This window comes from Protopterus annectens, chromosome 6.part0 (assembly GCF_019279795.1).
Source record: "Protopterus annectens isolate FY-2018-M chromosome 6.part0, PAN1.0, whole genome shotgun sequence".
NCBI classification, from domain to species: domain Eukaryota; kingdom Metazoa; phylum Chordata; order Ceratodontiformes; family Protopteridae; genus Protopterus; species Protopterus annectens.
In genome coordinates, this window is record NC_056737.1 from 37,852,289 (window position 1) to 37,880,032 (window position 27,744).

Below are 27,744 nucleotides of genomic sequence, written 5' to 3' on the forward strand. Positions count from 1 at the left end.
TTTTTGGCAGCAGCCATTAAGAACTTTCCGATGATTCAGCTTCCATTCATCCAAAAAGGAGTCTAAGGAGATAAATAGACTGGAGAGGTGGGAGTATGCGTCGAGCACTTTTGCCTTAAGTGCTCTGAACTGCACCACCCACATGAATAGATTTCAGAGGGTTTATCTCTGCAAGCTTTAACCATTGTAAAAACTCCTGACATCGGAGTCAAGGAAATGACTGGAAATGACCTTGACAGTCATGACCATTATTGCCAACCTCTTCATGTGGTAGATGGTACTAGAATGTGGCAGATGGTGCTGCTGTAGTGATGAGACGGCAGATATGGCTGCTCCTTCGCAGTTCCATGGGTCACTTCAGGGTATCTTTCCCCAATGCCTCCTTTGATAGATCTTCATTGTTGGTCCATTAGTGAAAGAAAGGATGTAGAAATCTGAACAAGATGGCAAGACTCTCTCTGTGTTCTGTCAAAGTTTGAAGTCCCTCAAAGAACATATAGCAGGAACCAAAGGGGGCCTCATTCACTATAGTTTAGAAAGTCCCAACATCAACAGTTTGAACCATCTTCTGACAGAGGTGGTTGTGGCAGGGGAGACTTGTTCAATGGGTGTAGTCCCAGAGACTGAGGAGGTCTGCAAAACCAGGGGGCTGTTTCAAACAGCATCTTTGAAGAGCTGCCAGACTACTCCACTCCGGAGGCAGTGGGGGTGGTGGAGTAATTTCTCCATTTACCCAGTGGTGTGGCATACCATCACACAAGGCAAATAGGCCAAAGAGAGAATATCTGGTGGCAAAGCAATACTGTTTCTGTGGCACCTTCAAAATCCAGACAACTGCTGCAGAATATTCCACCTAATTTTGGCCAAGGCAGTGGAAAAAAAAGATCTCTTCACTTTGGTCCAAAAGAGCCATCCAAGAGATCCCACTGGACTAGAGAAGGTCAGGATTTTGAGATGCATTTTGATTCCAAAGAAAACATAGGACGGCAGGCCCATATTGGACCTTAACCTTCTTAAAATATTTGTATGGAAAACCCAATTCAGAAAGTGCATGGTGCAGTCAATTCTGTACTGCCTTGTCTCAGGGTAAATGACTGGATGTTCTCCCTAGACCTCCAGGAAACTTGCCTTTACAACAAGATTGCAAAACAGTTAGAGGTTTCTGAACTTAAGCTTCCAGATAGGAGCCAACCATTACCAATTTTGAGTCTTACTCTGGTTTCACCACATCCTCCAGAATGTTTACCAGATGCATTGCTGTTGAAGTGGCTCATCTTTCTCCCCAGGGATGTGGGATCCTCTAGTATCTGGACAAATGACTTCTAAGGTGCTTCCTCAATGTAATCTCACATGCAGCCCAGATTATGCTGTGCTAGTCCTTGAGAATCTCCATAAATCTTCAGAAGTCAAACCTTTATCCAGTTCAGAGGGTAAGTTTCATAGGATACCAGTTGAACCCTATACTATCCATGGTTCCCCTTCCCAAGTGTATGATTCAAACATTGAATTTGTCTGTGCAAATTCTACTTCAGAATTCCTCCCCCATTGTAGCCTTAGATCTCAGAGTGTTGGAGCTGTTGGCGTCATCAATTCTAATGGTGCATTTCACTCACTACCACATGAGGATTATTCTTCAGCAGCGTCTTCATGACCAGTTATCTCAATAAACAATTCCTGCAAGAGACATTTACAGTTGTAGCTAGATTCCCTAATGAGCCACTCTGGCATGCCCCTTCCTCCCACCTAATGCAGTAGCAGTCGTGACCACAGATGCCTCTCAGTAGGGTGAGGGCCATTACAGTGGGAGGCTGGTCCAAGGTCTATGGATGGACACAGAGGCTAACATGCACATCATTGTCCTGGGGATGTGTGCAGCCTTTCTTGTGTCACAGGATCTTTAGGATTAACGTTCTGTGGATGTTATTTCTATTCAGACCAACAAAATGACCATGTTTTTTGTACATCAACAAGCAAGGAAGAACTAGATCTTACCCTTTATGTTGGAAAGCAGTGGGTAATGACCTTGCACTGCACACATCAGCACACATCCCAGGAGTTTTCATTTTCCATGTGGACAGGCTCAGCAGATCATGTATCGTGGCTCGTGAGCGGTCCCTCAAGCCAGCAATAGTCAACAAGATTTTCAATCAGTGAGGCTTCTCCTTTTGCATCCTGTGCACTGCACACATCAGCACACATCCCAGGAGTTTTCATTTTCCATGTGGACAGGCTCAGCAGATCATGTATCGTGGCTCATGAGTGGTCCCTCAAGCCAGCAATAGTCAGCAAGATTTTCAATCAGTGAGGCTTCTTCTTTTGCATCCTGTTTGCCTCCCCACACAGCGCCAAATGCAGCAGTTATTTTGCTATAATTCCTCATCAGGGACAGTCGCTGAGGGATACTATGTCCCAGCAATGGGTTCCCAGGCTTATTTGATCTTTCCTGCACTTACTTCCTAATCCCCAAGTTCATATAGAAAGCATTCGAGTGCAATGTTCCTTTTGGCCCACAGAGATTTGGTCTACCCTTCCCAGGCCTCATCTTGGGGAGCTCCCCTTTATTCAGGATTCAGTAAAGGGTCAGTAATAGTCAAGGACATGTCCCTCTGTTGAGGGGGGGGGTCAAAATTTTAACAGCCCCCCCCCCCCAAAGTAGTGTAGTAAGTAGATGATGTCCTCCTATTCTCATGTTGCAGTATTCTCACTTGAGGGATCCTCCGCCTCAGGCAACCCAGACGTCTGGCTCCTATGCAAAAGCTTAAGCCTGGTTGCTGTAAGGTGCGTTGGACATCAAACGCAGAGCTATAAATGTGACATCTGCATGCACAGACCTCAGAACTTCTCTGTTGCAGTCGAACATCAGCTTGCTCGCTTCGCTCCGCACTAAAGACATCATCTTCAGGTAAGTACCCCATTGGGAAATTTTTCTTACTTTTACTTGGGCTTGGTTTGCTGTTGCTCCTTATCTAGCTGATGTCATCTAGAAAGGGGAAATGTAAGTGCAGTTACCAGATTCCCATGAACTTTGTTTGATCTGCTTAGGCCAATCCCACGACCATACGACCTGTAACATTAGTCAATCGTTCGTCCCAAAAACCCTACACAGTTGTCTGGCAGCCCTAAAACTGTTTGTGGAAAACCAATGACTCAAGTGTTTAGCACTAGACATGGAACCCAAATCAGTCATCCAGGTGGGGCTGCCTAAAAAAGAAGGTGAAGGTTTTAAGGCCTGCTACTACTGCCCCTCTGATGTCGGATATCCCGCCAGCTACTGGTCTAGGGGCTGAGGGACGTCTGGATGAACTGGTAACTTTGGCAGGAACCTTGATGGTAGCCGCCTGTGCAACTCCAGCAGGGCATGTCCACGGAGGTTATTGCAATGTCGGCTCCAGCTGATGTCGAGGAGGAACCGGCTTTCTCCGGACAGCTGCCTACAATGACAAAACTAGGCTCTGCTCCCACAGGCCCGACGGCCGATATTAGGCCTTCTCCTTCAGAAACAGTTGCCAAGATTACTCCTCTAAAAAGCAAATAGTTTCTCCCCTGGAGTACTGTTCCCCAGATCAGGACTCCTTGAAAAGTGACTCCCCACCTGAAGATATTACCTTTGAGGAGACTAGAGGGAGTACTTCAAGTGGGATGCCACTCAAATGACCGAGGTGCAGAAGAGATCTTTTGAACTCCTACAGATGAAGTCCCTCTCTCTCCCTCTCTCTCTCCTGTAATTCCAGTCTTCCTGGATGCATTTGCTTCAGCATCCAAGGCCCCTGAATCACAGCCTCCAGCTCCTAAAAGACCAGATAGGTTTTACAAAGTCCCTGATGACCACAAATACCTCATTAAACCACCCATGTTAGACCCAACTGTCATTGCAGTGGATCCAGACAGACTATCCAGGCAAATCCCCTCCTCATCCCTTCTGCCATCCGACAAGGACAGTAAGGTCATCGACAGACTGGGGAAAAAAGATTCATACTTCCTCCACCCTGGCCTTTAGAGCCATGAATTATCAGACTGACATGGTTAAATATGCCTTAGACTTGGTCTCCCAGGCAACTTCCTTGCTTTCTTCCTTACCTGATTCACCTACTAAACCCCAGGTGGTCTAAGCGTTCCCTAGCAGCGCAAGTTGCCAGACATTCTATAAAATGCAGCAATGATGCTGTTGAGACTTCAGCCAGATCTGTTGCCTAAGATTCTGTACTGCACAGATACTCCTGACTCAGATTACAACCACTTCCTGATGATTTTAAAAACAAAGTCTTGGATGCACCCTTAGGCAACAAATGCCTGCTTGACAAAGAGTCCACAGAACTATTTAAAAACCTACAGGAAAAAAGCAAGGAACTCCAGGACCTCAAAAATTTGTTGGTCTCACCAATTCCAAAGTTTTATAGAAACTACCCTGCTAAACTCTCATTTGTCTGGAGGGACCCTGCCTCTTCCTTCTCCTCCTCCTCCTCAAAACACAGGAAAGGATGTAGAAAAACAGCATCCCCAAGACTGCCTCTGCACAGCCCAACCACAGACAGCCCTTTTCAGATAGGCTCAACAATGCGTGACTGCCTAAGCCAACTTCACCTCTCCACACCCGCCTCTCTCACTGTCTCCCCGTCTGGCAAGAAATCACTTCAGACCACTGGGTCTTTTCCATAGTGGAAAAAGGGTATTTTATGACCTGGCAAGAAAACCCCCTACCACAAGGCATACTCTTTCCTCCCAAAAACCAGCTGCACCTAATACCCCAGATCATCCTAGATCTGCTTTCACAAGGAACCTTAGAAAGGGTCCCCACAGACCAAGAAGGACAGGGGTGTTCTACTCCAGGATTTTTCTGGTCCCCTAAAAGGATGGCTCTTGAAAGCCCATTCTGGACCTGTCCCTGTTAAACCCCTTCCTAAAGGTTCCATTCTTCCGTATGCTATTCTTCAGACCCTTCTTCCACTACTGCCACCCAGTGCGTTCATGGCCACTTTGTATCTGAAAGAGGCATATCTCCATATCCTTGTCCACACTACAGAAGGTATTTTACTCTCTGCTGTGCCATCATCACATTTTCAGTTTACTGCCTTACCCTTTGGTTTATCTGCTGCACCAAGGGTCTTCACAAGGTTTCTCATCCCAGCAGTTGCCTACTGTAGAACAAAACGCATTCAACTCCACCCTTACCTGGGCGACCTCTGCATTCTAGCAAGAGGCAAGTACTCTCAGGGCTCACTTAGAATTCACTATGTCCTTTCTCCAGAGTCTGGAGTTTAGTCTCAATCTGTCAGAATTCTCTCTCACTCCAGCCCAAGACCAAACCTTTTGGGTTGCAGAATACAGACCGACCTGATGAAGGCTTTCCTTCATCAAGACAGTCTCCTCCCTCAGCAGTTTCTTTCCTGAGATACTTCTTGTCAACCACATCTCGGCCAGGCAATTCCTCTGTCTTTTAGTCCTCATGGCAGCTACTCTTCCTATGTTGTCCCTGGCTAGGCTACACATGAAGTTCCAGTGGTACTTGAAAAATGTTTGGTCCCAACACAATCACCCCTTGGAATTCCAGGTGCCCTTCCTAACCTGCCTAAAGGCAGAGTTGAAGTGGTGGATTCATCAAATAAACCAGATTCCAGGCCTCCCTCACCAACCCACCAAACTACTACAATTCATGCACACAGCTGCCTCTGATCTAGGGTGTGGGGCCACTATGAACAGTCACAAGGTTCTGGCTTAGTGGGAGCCTTCCCTCCAGAAAACTCATATCAATGTGAAGGAAATGGCTACTCTCCTTCTAGCCCTAAAGACCTTCCTTCCCCTGATGCAAGCAGGCCCCCTACAAATCTTCATAGACAGCACAACTGTGATGTGACACATCAACAAGCAGGGGGGGATCCAGATCCTACTTACTGTGCAGGCTGCAACACAGGCATGGGAGCTGGCCACCCAGTACAATGTCACTTTGCAGGCAGTCTACATTCCATCTCAAGACAACCATCGGGCAGATGCCCTCAGCAGATCTTTCTCTCAACATCATGAGTAGAAGTTACACAGAGATGTGTTCTTGGATATTGTCCACCGATGGGGCACCCCACAGATAGATCTGTTTGTGTCCACTCTGAACAGACGACTTCAACTTTTCTGCTCCAGAATCCCCTCCCCACTAGCTTGGAGAGTGGATGCCTTTTTGATTTCTTTTATGCCTCCCCCCGTTCCCCCTCATTCAGAAAGTACTGCTAAAAATCTTGCTGGTGCCTCCCTATTGGCCAAGGCAGCACTGGTCCCCCCTTCTGTCTTTTGCCAAGGGCAGTCACCACAAGTTGAACCTACTCGCACAACAGAAGGGATCCCTCATTCACCCACACCTGAAAACCCTCAGCCTAACCCTGTGGGTGAAAACTCCTGATCCCTTTCAAACATGGAGGACACACTTTCTGCTCTGCAGGAGGCTAGGAAACCCACCATCAGGAGATCTTTTATGTTTCAAAATGGAAAAGATTTTCCAGTTGGTTTCTTCAAAGGCAACTAGATCCCTTCAAAGCGGCTGTCCCTCTAGTCCCAGCCTACGTGTGTGAGTTTCTTAAGTCAGAAAACTTTCATACTGTTCTGTGAAAGTACACTTATCTGCCATTTCAGCCTGCTTTACATATGGACCCCACCACTCCTTTCCAGGTTGGAAGTCAAAACTTTTCCTGAAGGGGGGTCCTCCATATCAGACCACCTAGAAAACCAATCCCCCCTCCTTGGGACTTTAACTCTGGGCTGAAAAAACGTACCACTGCCCCCTTTGAACCAGCAGCCTCTGCTTCTTTACAGATGTGTACCTGGAAGACAGTCTTGTTAGTAGCCCTTACTTCAGCTAGGAGAGTCTGTGAATTGTAAGCACTCATGGCCTCTCCACCATACAATGCCTTCCACAAAGACAAGGTAACTCTTTGTACTGTCCCCTCCTTCATGCCCAAGGTGGTCAGTGAGCTCTCCCTCAACCGGTCTTTTTTTCCCCTTCTCCACAAAATGACAGTGACAGAGTGCTTCACTCCCTTGATGCCCACAGGCAACTAAGATTTTATCTGGACAAGACTAAGAACATTAGAAGGTCCAGTCAGCTCTCTAGATACAACTTTCCCCAGGGCCCTGGGATAGAAAGATACAGACAGACTATATCATCCTGGATATGCAAGACTATTACCTTCTGTTACTCTTTCCATGGCAGAAACCTTCCCCACTCTGTAAAAGCCCATTCTGCTAGAGCAGTGGCCTCTTTTGAGGCTTTCCTCAAGGGCCTGGATATGGCTACCATTCTAGAGGCAGCCACATGGTTCTCTGTACATACCTTCACCAAGCATTACAAGTTAGACAACATCTCTAGAGCAGGATTTGCAAGGGCCATCCTCCAAGGTTTCCTGGAGACTGCTACCTCTTCCTCCTCCCTTTCTTCTGCTTGAGCTGTGGTGCTCTCCAACAAGTGATAATACTGCAACATGAGAATAGAAGGACATAGATTAGTTGTGTAAAATCTTACCATAACCATAGATGTTCTTCTCTTCCATGTTGCAGTATTCTTGCCCTCCCTGCTGTTCCCTTTCATGACATTTTCCTTCTCCGGATAGCATTATTCTTGTTCTACTTAAGCTGTTGTCCGACTGGGCAGTCAGTTCTGAGGTTTGTGCATGCGGATGTCACATTTATGGCCCAGGGTTTATGGCCCTGCATGTAACATCCCATGTACCTTGCAGCAACCAGGCTTAAGCTTTTGCATAGGAGCCAGACGTTTGGGTCTCCTGAGGCGTAGGATCCCACAAGTGAGAATATTGCAACATAGGTTCATAGTTGCGTACTAGGCTAATGGTCCTGGAGCCTTTGCAAGCCTAGCCCATAGAAGTATCCTGGCATCATGCCACCCGACATTAGTTTCAAAAGCCACTGGAGTTATCCCCAGGGTGAACTTTCTGTTTCCCATCCACTCATCAAGATTTCTCTTGAAGAGGTCCATTGAGGTGCTCTACTTGACATGTATGGGAAGTCTATTCCAGAGCATGGGCAGTCTATGGGTTATGAACCTGTCCCTCCGGCATGTTCTGCTGTTTGTGGTAATGAGGTTGAGGTCTCTGGAGAGTGTGGTGTGGAGGCATTGGGATTTCTTTAGATGTAGCATTTCTAACTGAGCTGGGTCAGACATGGTTTTGTAAGTCAAGCAGAGATCACCTCCTCTTAGTAGGTGATATGAGACTGAGAATAGCTGGAGTTTTTTTGAGTCTGTCTGTGTAGGACGTGTGTTTAAGGTCTAGGATCCTCTTTTTGAGGTACTTTTGTGGCCTTTCTAGTTGCATGTGTCTAGTGAGGTACATGCCAAATGGGGCATTATACTCTGATAGGCCTAATGAGGGAAGAGTAAAGAGAGATGAGGACCTCTTTCTTCCTGGATGCAAAACCTTTGGTAATGAGATGTGCTACATGGGACTTTATGCCCACAGTAGCAATGTGATGGTTGAAGGAGAGGTTGCTGTCAACCTGTGTCCCTTGATCTCTTATAATGCCTTCAGTGGGCTCCCATCGATGTGATAATTCATGGGAACTGAGTTTTTCCCAAAGGGGATGACACATGTTTTGGCATTAAGCTTAAGGCCATGGTTTCAACACCAGTCACTGGTCTCAGTGAAGCCTTTCTGCAGGATGTCTACATCACTTGGGGAGTTAATAATGGCTTCCAACTTGCAGTCGTCTGTGAACTTGTCAGCCAGAGTCCCTCCGTTTGGCCTGGATGTCTGAGAAGTAGATGCCAAACAGGAGAGGACCCAGGACCAATCCCTTTGGGACTCCACTAGTGACTGGTCGGCAGTCTGACTTGGAGTCCGCTACTTTTACACTGTGGGTTCTAGCTGTGAGCCAGTTTGCAACCAATCTAGTGATATATAGGGATTAATGCCTAGTTTGGTGAGTTTATCAATAATGCTTGAGTGGGGAATGGTATCAAAGGCCTTGGCCAGATCGAGGTAGGCTGTATGAACTGCTTTGCCCTCCTCCATAGCTCTGGTTGAGCAGGCATGATCTACCTTTTACAAAACCAAATTGCGTGGGATCTAAAGTTTGGAGATTCCCTATATTTTTGTTAATTAGGTCCATGATGATGCGCTCCATAGCCTTACATATCAGACTCGTCTGGCTAATGGGGCGATAATTCCCAGGGTCTGTAGTTGCTCCCCCTTTATGGCGAGGGATGACTGTAGCAGTGCACTATTTGGTAAGGACAAAGCCTGAGGTGAGGCTGTGATTGAACAGGGCACACAGATGTGGTGCCAGTTCACTTTGTAGTTCATGTAGAATATATCCAGGGATATTGTCAGGTCCCATGGAAGCTGTATTCTTGGCCCTGGACAATGCAGCTTTAACCTGTGCTGCAGTAATGCTGGGTGCCTGGCATTCCTTCGGTATTGTGATTGGTCCTTTGGGGGGGGGGGGGTAGAGAGGGGTAAATTTGGCACTGAATCTGTCGGCCAGTATGCTGGCAATATCTTTTGGCTCAGTATAGGAGGTGGTATTGTGCAGTAACTCAGAGCAACAGTTTCTTCCTTCTGTTCAGGGGTCCAGGGAAGCAAATAGCGTGGGAAGAAACAGCCAGGAAATTGTTATGGCTAGGCTTGTATAGGCCCTAGGGCCGATAGCCTAGTACCAACCTATGAACTTATGTTGTCGAGTTTATTAATGGCTGGGGGCCACCAGATTGGCTTCCTTTTTTTTTTGGAGGAGAGCGTCTTGGTTCTGTTGGGTATGGCTAGTTCCATGCATTTATGTATGTGTTCGTACAGTGCACTGGTGTATGAGTTGGCATTCATGCATGTATTTTCCAATGACATGGGTGCTGTGAAGTTACCCACCTCTGTTTTAGGAGCCCAAAGTCAGCTTTGGAGAAGTTTTTCATGGTAGTTTCCTTTGCGGGGGGTGTGGGCGATGGATGGATTTCCATGATGATTAGTTTGTGGTTGGATCTAACCTGGGAGGAATTGGCTATTGGTGTAGAGCAACAGTTGCCAATGTCAGGTAAAGGATGTTGCTTCCTCTAGTGGGAGTAAGAATTAGCTGGTCCAGGGCATTGGAATTAATGAATTCCAGGAAACGTTGGGCCAGTGTATTGGTGCATGAGTAGTTTCCTCAGTCGATGGAGGGGAGTTGAAGTCACCTAGTATTAGAGTGTTGGGTTGGACCCTAATAGCTTCCAGGGTGCTTAGGAACATGGATTTAGAGTCTTGGGACATGGTTGGGGACCTATAGCAGGCTACGACCTCAAACACCGTCTTACCCAATGTTAGTTGTACCAGAAGAATATCAGATGCGTTATGCTGGGCTACTAGTCTGGAGGTGTGCATATCCTTTATGAATATGGAGACACCACCGCCTTTGGAGCTTCAGTCCATGTTCTGGGTTCGAAAGGTGTGGAATTAGTTATAGCCTGGTAGCACAGAAGTGCTTTCTACTGCTTTAAACCAGGTCTCTTTTACAGCACAAATGTCCATGTTTAATATTTTGAGGAGTTCTTCGAGCAAGTGCATCTTGAGATTTAGAGTTCTAGCATTGAGCAGCATGACCTTCAGATTGCATTTATTTATAGCTGTTACGGTGGTAATTTGGTCTTTGGAACATTGCCTAAAAAGGCACTATAGGGGTGGCAAGAGCCTTAGCCAGTGTCCGGAAACCAGGGGTGACAGATGCAGGCCATCTCTGGCAAAGCATCGAGGTCTATCAGTCATGTCATCCGAAGCAGACCGATAATGGATCCCCTTAGAATGACAGCAGTAACTTAGCCAGTTGCTGAAGTCAATCATTTTCTGCTTGTACTGCTGTATCATTCTGGGTGACGGTACGATGCTGCTCAGGGCTAGGGTCACACCTGCCTGGGCCACATAGTCCGAGAGCTCCTCCATGTCTGTTTTCATGTAGTCCAGGGAGGTGCGTCTCAGGTCATTCACACCCACATGGACAGTGACAGTAATAATTGTATTTGTTGTGGAGTGACCTGAGTGCATGTGTTATGTGTCGGATTCTGGCACCTGATAGACAGCTGACTGTTACCTTCTCCTTGTTCAGCCTAGTGAGTGGGACATCAGTGTGCCTCACTATTGAGTCACCTATGATTAGTATATTGGACAAACTGTTTTACCTTAGGGGCTTAGATTGAGCGGCACACTGTGTAGGTGAGCTATATGTCTTGTGGTTTGTGGTGTGTTGTGGTGGTTGAGTGCATTTCTGCCTTGGAGGTCTGCTGTTTGGGTAGATTGAGAGCCTCTGTGAAGGTGGGTGTGTGGTTTGTGTTTTTATGTGAGAGCTGTGATGGTGGGTGTTCTGGAGGGCAATGTGTTGCATGTGGTGTGGTGCAGGTATTGACCTCTTCTTGACTAGCTAGTCTGGTCTTGGCTTGAGAGTGCATGGCTTCCAGTTTGGTTATATAAGTACATCTCTCAGAAGTCTGAGTGTTGGGAGGTAAGAGGAGAGGGTTGTCTGTGTACATGAGGCAGTTGCTACACTGCCTCAGACTGCTCAGGTTCACCAGGTTAGTAGGCGAAAGCACAGGGAACTGACCTTTAGACATGCCAGGAGGGACGGTCATTATTACTTCAGTACTGAAGCTGGTTCCTTATATATTCCTTTTATAGGAAAAATGTCACTCAAGTTGTCTGAGTCTGTACATAGCACTGCCAAACACTTGAGGGGAAACTAATACGTAAACCCTGAAAATTTAAGGATGAAGTATTTAGGCAGATGTTCAGAAGTTAGAAAGAAATCAAGCAGTACTTATTGAAAATAAAGAATTAGCTTGTCAAGAATGATGAAAAGAGGGGAGTCGCATGAATGGCTACTGCCTGGTTACTACTAATGCTGGTCTCGGCACAGCTTCACTCTGTTGCGATAGAATACTTCTTTTCTTCTTCTCTCACCAGAAGCAAAATGTTAGCACCAGTCCCAAGAAGAGAAGCAGGCCATGGCCTGTTTGGTGATCCACAGTCTTGTCCCAGATGATGCAAGGGTCTGTAGGCTTGTAGCCTTTTTCTGGTAGATACCTCAAATAGCAACCAGACCAGTCAAGTACATTAAGCACAGACACTCACTCTCCAACCAGAAAGAGTCAGGAATCAATGCACTCTGCTCCTACGTTCATCAGGATCAGAATTTAAGCACAGATTCCAAGCTGTCACCTTATGAAGCAGTTGTTAAGCTTTCTGGTGATCATCAGTCTCCAGGAAATCATGCGACTGCACTCCTTCTCTCACCAGGAGAAAACAGAAGCACTAATCCCAAGATGACTACTGAGAAGCAGAATCTGGGCTCTTCAATAACTGGTGGTCTTGCATTAGATGCTTAAATGTAAGATGAAAAAATGGTTTATCCTAAACACTGCAGTGTGCACTAGAGGAGTTAGATGTGAAAGTAGGTAAGTTAAGTTTTATCTGTCTAAAAAGTTAAGTTTTGGTGGAGAGTCACCATTTTTAAAACAGCAAGATAGATTGAAAGGGTCTATATTAGATCACAAATGCTTAAAAATGCAAACTGTGGTTAATCGACCCTATGTAAGCGAAAGCTTACAATTTCGAACTGTCAGCAACCACGGTGGTGGTGCTGCGGTAGTGTTATCACCTCACATGCGTGAATGGGTGTACCTTCGTTGAAGGTTGTGGGTCAGGGCTGGCAACTTGGCATGTAAAAATCTACTGCCAGTCATTAGCGGACCAGAGTTCCGCTGTGGCGACCCCTAACCGGGAAAAAGCCAAAAGACACAACAGGACAGTGATTTCTTTTCCTAGGGAAAAAAATCGCTGTTCCAACAAAACAAAAAAAAAAATTAAACATTACATTACGTGGGGGCCTTCACCCCCCTCCACTTAAATATACCAACTCCGAGACTGCACCACAGTGTTGAAAACGGCAAAGTAACAAAGAGGCCAAGCAAATTCTTTCCTAGGGAAAGAATTTGCTTAAAAGCCGCTTCGTCATATTTTGCCATTTCAGGCTTTTGAGTTCGACCAAGACGCATTCGAAAGAATGTGTCTTAGGTGTTATAATAGGGAACCGATTGAAAGGAATGGTCACTTTTGTGTTATGGTACTTTGGAGTACATAGTAGGATGGCCAATAAATTTAAATAGTTGAAGGGGACTAATTTCACAAAATGATAATTTTGTGCTTGCTCACACCAGCCAGTAAAAGCAGAGAGGAAATTTAGATGTATGGTCAAATTAACATAAGGGGCAGGCAACTAGAATGACAGTGGTGTTTAAGAGCACAACAGTAACCGGGTGGGAGGTTGGGAAAGATTTCTGTCTGACTCACCAGAGACAGAGCTGTGGTCTCTCCAAGTTTTAATATGTAGTTAAATGCAGAATACAAGTAAAACACAGTGTAAAGAAAACAAATTACAGTATGCAAAATAGAAAAAGGCATTAAAGTAATACAAAATACAACAAATAAAAAGCAAACTAACCTTTCCTTCACAGCAAATTGTTGCAGAGTCTGGGTGAGCCTTTCCATAGAAGAGAAGGGCATCTATGGTTATGGTAAGATTTTACACAACTAATCATGTTAGGTAGTCCAATCTCATCTTCATTTTTACATATGGGTTCGGAGCCGATGCTCGGCTCCGACTTGGCCGATTTTCAAGCTCGAAGACTTCTGGTTGGCTCGTGGCTAAGCAGGTATCCCATGGTGCACTCGTGCAATCCCCGGATCTCGTTTGACCTGTCGACGAGTTCGGATGCGTTTCTCTTGGCTCTGGCTAAGTCCTTTGCATTTTTTCATTAACTAGAGTTTTTTTGCATATTTACTGGAACTATATATATAGGGCTTTACCTTAATTGTCTTGTGGCCGTATGTGACTGTAGTAGCAGTATTCTGTGTACCAGTAGTTAGGGGCAGTTGCACTCTCTTTGCCTAGATCGTTAGTTTTTGCGGCTTCACCAATTATCTGTTATTTACTGGAAAGTGTACATATAGGGCTTTACCTTAATTGCCTTGTGGTCTTGTGTGACTAGTAGTATCCTGTGTATCAGTAGTTAGGCGCAGTTGCGCATTATTGCCTGAATCGTTAGTTTTGATGGTTTTGCCGTTCTGAATCAATAGGGGCTTCTATTGATTAATTTCCTGTTAATCGGTTATTGCTAACTGGCGGTCTTTGGCGGGGATCCGCTAAAGTCTTAATCACTTTTACAGTTGCAAATTTTGTCCTACCTTATTGAATGTGTGTGTGGTGTGGTATACTTGGTCTGTTTGAATTAGAAGACCCAGTTCTTCACAGGGCTGGGCCCATTTAACTTAGAGGGCCTAGTCCTCGTGTTCCTACTTCACTGTATTTTTATTTGGAAAAATTTCCTGTGTGACTGAATCTGTCTGTTTGTTTTAGTTTAAAGACCTAGTTTCTCTTTCACCAGGCTAGGCCCGTTTAACTTAGAGGACCTAGTCCTCGTGTAATTCCTCTGCAGGGCTAGGCCTGTTTTAGTTAGAGGACCTAGTCCTCAGTTATTCTCTTTTTCTTTTCTCCTCTGGTTGCTTGAGTGTTTGCAATGTCTAAGGATAGCAAGGGGCACAAACCCTTTGGGTTCAAAAAATGTATGAAGTGCTCCGAGAAAATGTCTTTGACGGATGGCCACAGTAGCTGTGTCTACTGCTTTTGAGCCATCCATTTGCAGGAATCATGTTTGTTCTGTCATGCTTTCTCTCCTAGAGTGTTGCAGGAGAGAAAGAACAAACTGATATTCAGGGGTCTTCTGAAGCCAACCTTCGGGGAAGCCTCAACTGGTTCGTCGGCTTCTTCGTCTAAGTCTTCAAAGTCAAGCACTGACTCAAAATCAAAAGGTTCAAAAAGGCCTTCTCCAGCACCGGCTGGTGTTTCGGAGCTGCCTTCCAAATTAACAAAATCTGCCTCCTCGACGACTCAGTCTTCGGAGCCGAAGGAGAGCACCATGGTTTCAGAGTTGGTCACAGGCGCTTCGGTGCCAACTGCTGAACCCTTGGAAATAGTTGACACTTCTGCTCGGAGCTGGTCTGTAGAGTCCATACCAGTCTCCTTGCTGGTCAAATCTCCAGTGCCTGCTAGGTTGAGATCCCCAACTTTATCTTCTAGATCTTCCAGGAGTCTTTCGGAAGAAGATGTGGAGAGGGTAGTACTGAGACTCCTGAAGTCGTCTGCTCTGCCTAAATTTTTGTTTGCTCCGACCCATCGGCTCCGGAGTCACTCGGACCAGTTTTGCCCTCATCCGTGATTCCTCCTCCGAGCCATGTTGGCTTTTCGGAGCCAGAGTGCTTGTTACCAATGGTGGAACCCTCGGTTCCGGCTCCCCTTGCTGTTGCATTTTAGCCGAGTTCAGCTTTGACACGCTGTACTCTGTCCGTTGTGTCCAGGGACCAAAGCTCTTCTGTCAGCGCAGATGGGGGGGGGGGGGTTTGAATCGATCTTCGTCAGTTCTGAGTCTTCCTCTCGGTGCTTCCGCCAGGGTGAGCTCGGACCCTGCATCTGTCTCGGAGCTGATGACTCGGGCTCCGGCACCGTCCTGTGTCTCTTTGGAGTGGGGACGGTCTTCGGAGCCGGAGAGGTCTGCTTTTGATGTGATGAGGAGTGTGCTGTCACAATCTACAGCCCCTGCCAGTGGTACAAGCACTTTCCCCCCCAGGGCTTCCACTTTGGTCTCAGTACCTACTATCTCCGGAGACAACAGAGACCTGCAGCCTCAGGAACCACCGGAGACCCCAGAAGGTCCTTTCAAGGAGCCCCCTCGGAAGAGAGTATGTAAGAGGAAGCATATTGACTCCCAGGATGAGTCTCTGACATCGGACACTGACCTCGAGGAGTCGGAGGGGTCCCCCAAGTCGTCCTCTGATGATGTCTCCTTTGTGGACATTATAGAGATCCTTAAACAGAGGTGTAACTGACCCACTGTCAACCCTTCTGATGAGTCGGTGTACCTGAAGGCTTTCGGGTCTCAACCCTCTGCCTCTTGGGTGTCTCCACCTTTCGACGAGCTAATGGATCTTGTTAGTTGGAAGGTGTGGGATACTCCCAGTGCCATGGAGCCAGTTTCTAGAAGACCAAGTAAGTTCCTGTCTGCCCCTCCTGGAAAATAATTTTTGTCCAAGGGTGTCCCCGTAGATGCCATGGTGGTGGCGGCGGCGACCACAAAGGAGGAGTTGGCGGAGACTTCTTCCTCTGTTCATCTGCCAAACAAGGAGTCTCGACAGATGGACAGATTTGGGAAGCATGTATTTAGTTCAGCGGCTTTTACAATTCCATCTCTGAACTATCTTACCCATTTCACGAGGTTGCAGAGGGATGATCTCAAGGAGTTAGAAGATTCCATGCAGGGTGCTTGTCCTGAGGGAGTCCCTGATAGGATTTCTGCTCAGTTATCCACCCTAAATTCGGTAGTTAACTCCTCCATGCGGATCATCTCCCATGCAGCTGATGGAGCGAGTAGAGCAGCGGGTTCAGGAGTTGCCCTTAGGTGCCACTCCTGGATGCGCTTGTGTAACTTTGTGGAGCCTTTTCCTTTTAAGTCCACCTTCGCCAATGCCCCATTTGATGGTTCCTCCTTGTTTGGTCCCAAGGTGAAGAAACACTCACACGGTGTGAGCAGGAAGTAAAGATTCTCTCTGCCTTGGGAGTCCGTTTTACTGTCTCCTCTCGACCATACCGCAAAGGTCAAAGGGAGGTAAAATGTGGTTCAAAAAGTCCCATAGGGCCTTTCCGGACACACAGAGTGAATCATCCTTCAGAGGCAGAGGAGGAGGAAATGGTAGACATCGCCCTAGAGGCAGGGGCGGTCCACAATACCAGCAAGGTCGTGATTCCTTTCGAGGGCGGCCTTAGCGCTCCTGATGTGGGGCCCAACTGCATTTCTCTGGGGCCAATCGGGGGTCGCATCTCTTTGTATTCAGAAGCCTGGCTAAATATAACCCAAGACAAGTGGGTACAAAGAGTTGTTACCAGAGGCTATATCATACCCTTTTCCCTTCCACCATTTGTTCCCAAGAAGATCCCAGATGTTCCACCCAATCACAGGGATCAGGCAACTGTGGAGATCAACAAGTTGCTCTCAAAAAGAGTCATCCAGCCCGTCCCAGCAGACCAGACAGGATCCGGAACTTACTCCAGGTTCTTTTTAGTCCCAGAACTAACCGGAGACTGGAGGTCAATACTGGACCTCAGCAGATTAAACGAATCCATGAAAAGGACAAGTTTCGGATGGTCACACTGCAGTCGATACTCCCGTTGTTAGGGAAAGACTATTGGATGTGCTCTCTGGATCTCCAGGACGCCTACTACCATATAAAAACGGACAAGGCATCAAGGAGGTATCTGCGCTTCTGGCTGGGAGCCAGCCATTATCAATTTCGTGCTCTGCCCTTTGGTTTCACCACAGCCCCCAGGGTGTTCACCAAATGCATGGCAGTAGTGACAGCTCACCTGAGATGTCAGGGATTCCAGGTGTTTCCATATTTGGACGACTGGCTCCTGACCACCCCCTCCATCAGGTATCTATTCCTCCAAAACAGGGACGCCACCATCCAGCTATGTGCTCAACTAGGGATCTCCATAAATTGGGAAAAATCTGCATTACTCCCCTCGCAGTCTGATTTTATAGGTGCAGAGGTAGACACAGTGGATATGACAGTTAGTCTACCCGCCGAAAGAGCACAAAACCGCATCTCAGAAGTTCAGCGTCTTTTTCTGCTTCGGAAGGTAAAAGCAAAATGGTTTCTTCAACTTCTTGGAACGGTGGCCTCAACCATTGTTGTTAATACCTTTAGCCAGGTTGCACATGAGAATCCTTCAATGGCTCTTGTTCTCCCAATGATCATTCCAATATCTACCACTGAATCACCCAAAAAGGACCTTCGTTGGTGGATAGCCCCCAACAAACTTGTTCACGGGAGCTCCCTTTGTGCCTACCCAGCCCGTTGCCACTGTGACCACATCTTCCTCCCAGGTCGGGTGGGTATCAACTTTCTGGAGATGACAGCGATGCTTCTGGCATTGCAAGCACTTCAGGACCTTCTTCCTCCAGGGACGATTTTCCAGTCCAGTTAGTGCCAAGTGCAGCAGTTATTTTTCCCTAATTCCCCCTCCGGGGGAAACACCCAGAGACGCTCTGGTCCACGATTGGCCCACGGGACTTCTCTATGCTTTTCCTCCATTCCCTCTTATCCCCAAAGTGATACAGAAAGCCAACCGACTGGGAGGCAAGTTGATCCTCATTGCTCCTTACTGGCCTCGTCAGGTCTGGTTCCCCTTCCTCGAGCCTCTTCTCCTGGACGATCCTTGGATTCTGGACCCAGTTCCAGATCTATTGACCCACATGTCGGGTTCGCTACACCCCTCTCTCCACACCCTCAAATTGACAGCTTGGCTGCTCCAGTTCCATCTCTAGTCAGGCTTCATGATGTTTCGCCATCAGTGTCCCATATTCTTTTATCGTCACATGAACCCTCAACCAGAAGGCTGTATGACAGTAAATGGAAAAGGTTGTCTATTTGGGTCACAGACAATGAAAGTGGATCCTTACACCGCTCCTGATCCTGTGATTCTGGAATTCCTTTCAGAGCTTTTTCATTCAGTAGGGATCTGCCACTGCCACCATCAAAGTACAATTGGCGGCGATCTCACATTTTTATTTAGGGTCTCCAAATGTCAACCTTATGTCTCATAAGCTATGCAAGACTTTCTTGAGAGGAGCCACTTTACTGAGACCACCATTACAAGAACCTGTGGCTTCTTGGGACTTAAGTTTTGTGTTGTCCAAAGTAACATCCCCTCCCTTTGAACTGTCTCATTCATCTTCCTTAAAATATTTGTCTTGGAAGACTGTGTTCTTAGTAGCTATTACATCAGCCAGACGTGTTTCTGAGCTACAAGTCTTGTCAATTAAGCCACCTTATTTAGTCTTTCATGAACCCACAGTTTCTTTACATACCAATCCTTCGTTTGTTCCCAAAGTTTGTTCTTCTGCCACATTGACCCAGTCCATTGAGCTTCCAGTTTTCTTTCCCAATCATAGCAGTGCAGCTGAATATCGTTTCCACTAGCTGGATGTTCACAGACAGCTACGTTTTTATTTGCAATGGACCAAAGAATTTCGGAAGTCAGACCAGTTGTTCGTTTCTTTTTCCGAGTCCAGATTTGGCTTACCAGTTTCTAAGGTGACATTGTCTAACTGGATTTCGAGTTGCCTAACTTTCATCTACAGTTTGAAGGGCAGACCTTTACCCCACAGGATCAAGGCTCACTTACCAGGTCTCTGTCTACCTCTGCAGCCTTTCAAGCCAGGGTACCAATTGTACATATCTGTGCAGCAGCTACGTGGGCTACCCCTCACACCTTCATTACTCATTGTAAGTTGGATTTTGCTTCTAGGGGTAGAGCATCCTTTGGCTCCACGGTGCTCAGGAGTATCTTCCAATGAGCCACCCAAGAATAAGGCGCTAGGGACATTGTCCCATATGTAAAAATGGTGAGACTGGACTACCTAACATAAAGAAGTTATGTACTCACTATAACGTTCCATGTTGGTAGTCCATCTCGCCCTTCATTTTTACCAACCTGCCCTCCTGCCCCCATCCTGGAAGATCTGGAGGTAATATCTTAAATTTCTTGGTTGGCAACGCTTTAGTATTGGTTTGTTGGTTAGGGATTTCTTTCTGTTTCTAGCGAGCAGCAAACAAGATCTGGGGATTGCACTGGTGCACCATGGGATACCTGCTTAGTCAAGTCTTCGAGCTTGAAAATCGGCCGAGTCGGAGCTGAGGATCAGCTCCAAACCCATATGTAAAAATGAAGGGTGAGATGGACTACCAACATGGAACGTTATGGTGAGTACATAACTTCTTTTTTTTTTTCAGAGAATAGATTTCTAAAACCATACTTGAAACAACTGCTCATAATTCTTGAACCGTAACAGTCATGCAGACAACGTAAATGCAAAAATTGCTCAGCATAAACAGATATTCACAGTAGGTCAGATGTTAATGTTTACGTCTAACTCTGTTTTTTTTTTTATAATTGAAAATAACTGCAGATTTTATGGATGTGTTGTATTTTTTTAAAACAAGTGTCAATATCTAATTTTTCATACCATTTAGACCCAGTAGCTGATTTGTATATCTGTATTTTAACTTCTGGATTAGGCCTCAAGCAGCATAGTGCCATACCCCACTCACTGACATTGACAGACCTTTGAAAATCCTATTTCATATAGTCTGGCAAAAGAACGGTCATATTTCTGAAGCTGTAATAGATTGATGTATTAATTGACTGTTTGCACTGATGTCAACTTCATTATGAAACATCACCTGTCTTGTTGCTATGTTCCTTTCAAGAAATTTGGGCAAAATATGAAAAATGTTGTAACCTGACCAGAAAACAACCTGTTATATTTCAGCAGGGTACTGCACAGATATGTGTAGGGACCAGCTTCCTAGCTTTAGAATCCTATCATACCCATGATCTTGCCATGTTCCTTTCCATAAATATAACAGAAATATGAAAAATGCCACAGTTCTCATTACTAATAAATGAACAGTGTTGAATCTGAGCTGGTGTTCATGGCAGACATTAGGTCTTGGGACCAGTTTGTCCTTACAGATGTGAGCTTCAGAGTGTTACCTTACCCTTCATGTTGCTGTGCAATGGGTATTAAAAATATAAAAAAAAATAATTTTATAACCTGACAGGAATTCATATCTGAGTAGCCACTGGCGCCCTTGGACTGCCAAGAAATGCACCACCTAATCATAGAAAGCAGTAGGGCATGAGACCATTCAAAAGCCAGTCACAGCCATACCTGTTACCAAAAAGGCTAACTCACTGAGTACATGCTGCTGCACCTGCACATTGTAACTGTACATACTCTTTTGGTTTAGTGCCATGCATGGCATGATGGCATTTTCTACACTGAGCCCCCACGGCATAGTTACCCTGAAAAACATTAAACTCCTCAGTCAACAAAATGATTGTTGTACTGTTATGTGCCAAAACACTTGACACATCTTCAAAAGCTCGACATGCTTCCCTTACATTGCCTGCTTTCTGCATTCTTTTATTAATTTCACAGAAAAATGAGTACTTTGCACATGGTAGTTTAATGCATCTTGCCTGGTAATCTCAGGGTATCTTGTGGAGGATTGCTGGCACAGATGGGGATTGAATCAGTTGTGAACAAAGTTCCAAGCTGACACCAGAGACATTGGCTCTTGAATCACACCACTGGTAGCCACATAATTTAAAATAAAATGCGTACAAGTCTGATTCAGTAATCATTTTGCACATAACCTGGCCTTGCATAAAGATGTCCTGGTCACTTCAGGCCACTTGCAGAACTGAGTCTTTGGTCTCGCACTCCAGGCCCATTTCTTACATTTGCCTCTTTAAACCATGGTTTCTTCCAGTACGCCTTACTGTAACTGTTTTTCGCACAGGTTATCACGCACACACATACACACACACGAGCGTGCAGTTCCCAGGGAAGGCTGGCTGAATTCTTCAGTTCCCCATAGTTTTTTCATGGCAAGTAGTACTCCAACCAGTCTAGATAGGGCTCAGTATCCAAGCACACCAGATGCCTACTGCTTTTGATTTAGTTGAATGTAAAATTATACATATTGATATTTTCACTTGTAGTAGTTCCAAGAGGGCTAAACACCTCAGAAGGCAGCTACCTCAGCCTTGTTAGCCTACAATGTTCAATACCCATTTCAAATAATAAATTAATAAATAACAGTGAATATGTATCTAAATAGTAAATGCCAGCATCTGTAGCTTAAAAGTAAATAAATGAACTTTACTTAAATAATAAGCAGCTCAGATAGAGATTAAATGTGCTGAGGTTTGAAACTACACACAGACTGCAAATAAAATCATCAGGTAAATAATTGTTATACAGAAAACATCTGATGTATAGCTAACTGGATATCCAGCTCTCTGTTACTGAAGAAATATTGGTCGTGGTTAAAGTAAATTAGCAAAATATTACTCACCGGAACTTTTCACGAGTGTGTCAGCAATTTATTTCAAACAAAAACAAGACAAAGTAAGACTGACACAGAGGCCACCATTTACATCATGGAACAGTCTTAAAATTATTATTCCGGTTCTTCAGATCTGTTGCACAGAGCTCAGGCATTGTCCATTTACATAATTTCCTTTTGCACAGAAATTCATGTCTAGTTACAGTACAGACCACATTAGGAAAAGCAAATCATTCCACTTTAGAGCCCCCGCTTGCAAGTTCCTCATGAACAATGATTTTGGAAACTAAGGACCATTTCATTTGATGGCTTTTGTCTTACCATTTCTCCAACTCCTATGTCTTTCTTGAGAAACCACAGAAGATTTCAAAGGCACTTCTTGTCCTCGCATGTCCATTTATATTCAAAAAGAGAGATAAGTTCACACATTCCCAGGCCGTGGGAAGCTCACATTGCAGATCATGTTACCAGTATGAAATAAGAAAAGAAAAATGCATAACCTCTTTAAATCAGTTTTTGTTTGGCCTGGCATCAACTCTGGCACCACACACCTCCTTCTCTCCTTGTAACCAGTAAGGAGATGCTTTCGCATTGTCCTGAGAAAATACAGTTGTAGGTTGGGAGATCCACATTGTTTTTTTTTTTTTTTTTGCCCACATGGAAATTAGTAAAGGCACTCAACAGAGCCAGATTGAACAAAAGGCAGAATAGATATAGCCGCCACTTTCAGCCTCTCTGGATGATATAGTACTGAGTTAATTAACTGTTGTGTGTACTCACAACTGGTTGGATAGAAACTGACACCCTGCTCTTATCTTGTTTAAGTGTTTATGCTTTTGTGTAGTGGAGGCTTACAAATTGAGGACCCTAATAACATTATTACTGGATTGCAATCCTTCTGTTTTGTTGTCACAGGAGGGTCATTCTGTAACTGTTCATAATATCCATAAGCTGCATTGTTTTGCATGCTGAATATTAAATGCCTGTGGCCACCATGATATATTAGTGCACATGATTCCACAGCAGAGCAATTCATTCAGCAGTAGTTAGTTATTTTGTGTGTGTGTGGGGGGGGGGGGGTTGGCAGAAGTAAAGTAGTTATCAAAGTTAGGTCCCTAGTCAAGTCAGTGGCAGTTCTATGTGTTAGGCTAATCTCAGGTGGGATCTGTCTTACTAGTGTAAAGCTGAAATTCATGTCCATACCCAGTATGGACAGCTGCTAGCACCCACACTTTTCTCCCATTCCTCTCAGGCTTAACATTCTTATGCTCCCTAAGCCTCAGCTGACTATGAAATCCAGTCCTTGCCTCACATCATGATGCAGGGTATATTCTGTCCTCCATGCTTGATGAACTGCAATTAGTATGGACTGCACGTTGTGTAGCCTGTCATGCTCAGCGGAGTCCAGTAGCTGATTCATACCACACCTGTCTGGTACTTGAATGAAGTGACTGTATTTCTTCTTTAAAGAAATTAAACTCCAAGTAGCCCCTTTAAATCGCATTTTGGTTGCTCGTTTCCTCTCGCAAGGTGATGCATCATCAGCCTGTTTCTGCGGCCTTGACATCAGACATGATGACATTACTAGTGCCATGACGGTGACTGCTTTATATGTGAATGTGAGGCAAGGGAGAAGGGGTGGGTACGGGAAGAAGGGGAAGAAATTATTTGGTAAGTCGAGGGCTTTTTATGCACATATGCATTCCATTTAACATTAAATAAAATGTTTTTGTAAAGAAGTCATTCTAAAACAAACCATTGTGTAGGATATGTGATCCCTAAAGTTTTGCCCTAAGACCAGTGCCATTTAAGATGCCCCTTGGGTTAGGACACAATTTTTCACTACAGATTTTTATTGTATTATTTTGATTGTGAGAAAGAAAGTTGAAATTGTGGTGTGTGGTGGTCATTTTGTAAATCATACCGTGCTAATAGCACATTTAAAGATAGTTTTACTGGAATCTTTTCCCTGTCCTGTATGAGTGCTCATACGTTTGAGAAAATTGTAGGTGGCAGAAGCATTCAGAAATCCCGTGCATATGCACTTGACTGGGGATGAATCTGTGTATATATAGTAAGTTTTAACTTTTGATTCTGTCAGCAATGTTTTGAGTATTGGAGGTTTAATAACTCCTTAACTGTTTTCAGACTTCCAGAACTGGAGCTTAAGAACACCAAGGGCCTTTCTCATGAAAAACTCAATCAGTTGCAGTCAGGACTGGAAAAGCTAGCTGTAGAGCTCCGTGGAGAGGTACTGTATGCTTTTTGTCTGCTGCTCTCATTCTCCGGTATCACTGAATTGATAATATAGTAGGTTTCAGCACTGTGATTGTGTAAATGTATTTTTCTGATCTCTTCATTACATATTGTCACTCTTTAATTTCTCCAAGTCTTTTGGGTTTCTAATACCATGACAGGGAATGGACTCCATTCCTAAATCAAAGTATGATTAAAGTTCTTGAAATTAATATTGTTTCAATCTTTGATGTTAAGTCAGAAGTGCTCCTCACAGCACCCGCCATGTGCCCAGTAATGACTCTTCCTGCAATTCATATAGAGTTGCATGCATCATTAACATTATCCAAGTATGATTGTAAATTATTTTTTTTATAAGACCCGTTGCGACTACTGCTATTAGAACTGTCTGGGTAACCTTCTTCCACATTGCCCTCATTCTGCCTGCAGGTCCTGGTATTTTATGACTTTATCTAGCAACACCAAAAATAGCAGAACCAGATCCCCAGACTCGAGACAGAGGATGCAAACCAAATAGTTGAAGTACCAAAGATTTATTCACGATAAAAAACTTGAATAAAACCAACACATGGAGCTCTAGTATACAGGGTTGAGCGCTTTCATCTGATACATCCCAGATTTCATCAGAACCAATTAGCTCCTTAATTACTTTACATTTATACCATTTTTGGCGCCAAAAAATTCATTAAGTTATATTCATTAAATAGCTTATACATTTTTGATCATACAATTTCTGTACAAAAAGTGTGTAATTATACCTAAATCAGTTCATTACAAAACTATCCTTACTACATATGTCAAGAATTACAAATAGTTAAAAAATATATATATAATTAAAAAATGTGTTTATAATTAAAAAATGTTCACTAAATAATTTGTATGGATATAATACAATAATCTGACATCAATTTTCTAATAAACTAAAAGCACTATACTAATGCATACAATATATCTAGTCCCTGTTGAAACAGGATGCTAAAGCTTTCAAATACTAGGGCTAAAACTAATGGCTGTAGAGCTACGAACCAAGATAGGCACTAAAAGGGAAGTTTTGTCAACAGGTGAAATATTAATTCAAAGCTAAAAAAGGTTTTAAACTAATGTTATCATTAATACCAGGAGGTGTGGTCGCATCCAAACATATTTGCCACTTGCTTTCAACCCATGCCAAATAAGTTTTCCAATTTCCACCTCTATCTTCCACCTCTACCTGATCAATAATTGCAAAGGTGAAAGTATGATCCTTTCCCTTATCTATGACATGCTTACTTAATGCATTCTTAGGGTCTCCTTTCTTAATCCTGTACAAATGCTCATAGATATGAGTCTTAAATTTCCTCTCAGTTTTGCCTATATAATAGGCGGAACATTTAGTACAGGTAGCAATATATACAATTCGTTGGGTATTACAATTCCCATTTCTACAATACACTATATTTCTAGTGATATTATCAATCTTAATTTTTAAGTTACAATTAATATGTTTGCATTGATTACATGATCCACATCGGGTGGTACCCTTGTTTCTCTTGTTTTGAAAGCCCTTTTTTCCATACTCTAGCATTCTTTTCAAATTACTTCCTGTTTTGAATACAGTATTAAGATTTGTTCCTACTATGTGACCTATAGAACCAGAGCTGGAGATCAACTCCCAATGTTTGTTCAATATTTCAATAACCACATTCGTATAAGGATTGAACCTTATTACACATACTTTCCTGTCTCGTTCAATGTTGGTATTAGGGGTAATCACAATGTTTTTCCCCAATAACGGAACATATTTGTGCCCCCATTGGGCCTTAACATACGATATTACGCTATCAAGCATGGCTGTGTAGGGTACCCTCGATCCTGAAATAATTTAAACACTACATCCAACTCATTTGTCATATTCTCCCTTGTGGATGACATTCGTGCTACACGTATGCTCTGACCCTTCACAACATTTTTGAAAATGTGAAGGGGATGACAACTACTATAATGTATATAATCGTTTGAGAACGTAGGCTTTCTATAAATCCTTGAGGCAAAACCCACCCCTGTGTTGCTGATCCATGTATCCAAATAGGCTATACCTATTTTGTCAAATTGAAAAGTAAATCTCAAAAAATCAGTTGTATTGTTGAGATATTCTATAAATTGTGGTATCTTATCTGTTGGACCTTTTCAAATAATAAAAACATCGTCCAAAAACCTTGTGTATAGCCTAATGTATTGATAGAATTCACTGGGGAATACATACTTGTTCTCCCATTCCAGCATAACCATATTGGCAAAAATGGGGGCACAAGAAGCCCCCATTGCTATACCTCGTGTTTGTCTGAAGTGTTCACCAGAATGATAGATATAGTTATGGTCAAGAACAAGGCCCATCATATCAATAATCAAGTTAATTTTATCCCAACTATAACCAGAATATTTTGTCAGGCTGTTGTAAAAATATTCCAAACCTGTAGTCACTGGTATGCATGAAAATAGATCCTGTACATCTACTGTTAGGAAAGTTAGGTCCTCATCCCATACTTCCATGGTTAGCTTGCTCAAAAAATCCCATGAGTCTTTTACTAAATGGTCCACTTTAGTATAAATTTGTTTCATCCATTGGTCAATAGTAACACCTATTTTGAAAGTTTTGGATTTAGATCCTGATATTATAGGTCTAAACGGGGGGTTTTCCAAGTTTTTATGAATCTTGGGTATCCCTATAATGTGTGCCATAATTGGGTATTCAGTTCTTAAATAGTCGTATAACTCACTAGTAATTCTGTTGTCTAATAAGTATTCTTCGAGTGCTAAATCAATACGCCTATACCCAATATTTATTTGGTTTAGGGAGACCTGTCCATAATTACCTGATTCATATAATATGTTATGTATTTCCCTTAGGTATAGTTGACTATCGAAGATCACTATACCTCCGCCCTTATCGGGCTTCATTATTCTAATCTCATCATTTAGAATTAATTCTTCCAAACATTTTCTTTCTCCTGTGCTTAAATTGTCATTGAAGGTAGTAGGACCAGTAGTGTTATACTTTATGTCTCTATACAATGTGTAAATATCTTTACATACCATTTTCTCATATAATGCTACTTGAGCGTTCATAACAGGGATGTATGTACTTTTCTTAACCAACTTTGACCTACTAATATTTGTGTTGTTTTTATCTTTGTCTTCGTTGAATTGTATAGCTAAATTAAGTCTTCGGCAAAAAAGTTTAATTTCTTTAATGACAGCAAACAGACTAAAGTGTACTGTAGGGATGAATTTCATTCCCTTACTAAACAATGATGTAATTTCATGTGTGACTTGAATGTCAGTGTAATTGTATACGTTGAAACCCCCATAACAATGGGTCCTAGGATAGGTCTCGAAAGTGGTAAAAGACTCAACTGGTGTGGTCTTACCTAGTGTGTTGTCCCCCACTTGCTTCCTTCTAGATACAGATCCATTAAAAAGTGTAGATATTAGTGGGTGTATAGGATGGTTACTACTAGGAGGTGTCGCATAG

General features: G+C 43.9%; 1 protein-coding gene across 3 annotated transcripts in view; it reads left to right on the forward strand.

Moving 5' to 3' along the window:
- EIF2AK4 (eukaryotic translation initiation factor 2 alpha kinase 4) overlaps positions 1–27,744 on the forward strand; it is a 3,701,979-nt gene that overhangs the window by 334,501 nt on the left and 3,339,734 nt on the right. For all 3 annotated transcript variants that reach the window (XM_044073832.1, XM_044073831.1, XM_044073833.1), the window contains one exon: positions 24,126–24,228. In XM_044073832.1, the coding sequence (XP_043929767.1) occupies positions 24,126–24,228 (103 nt within the window). The remainder of the gene's footprint in view (positions 1–24,125; positions 24,229–27,744) is intronic.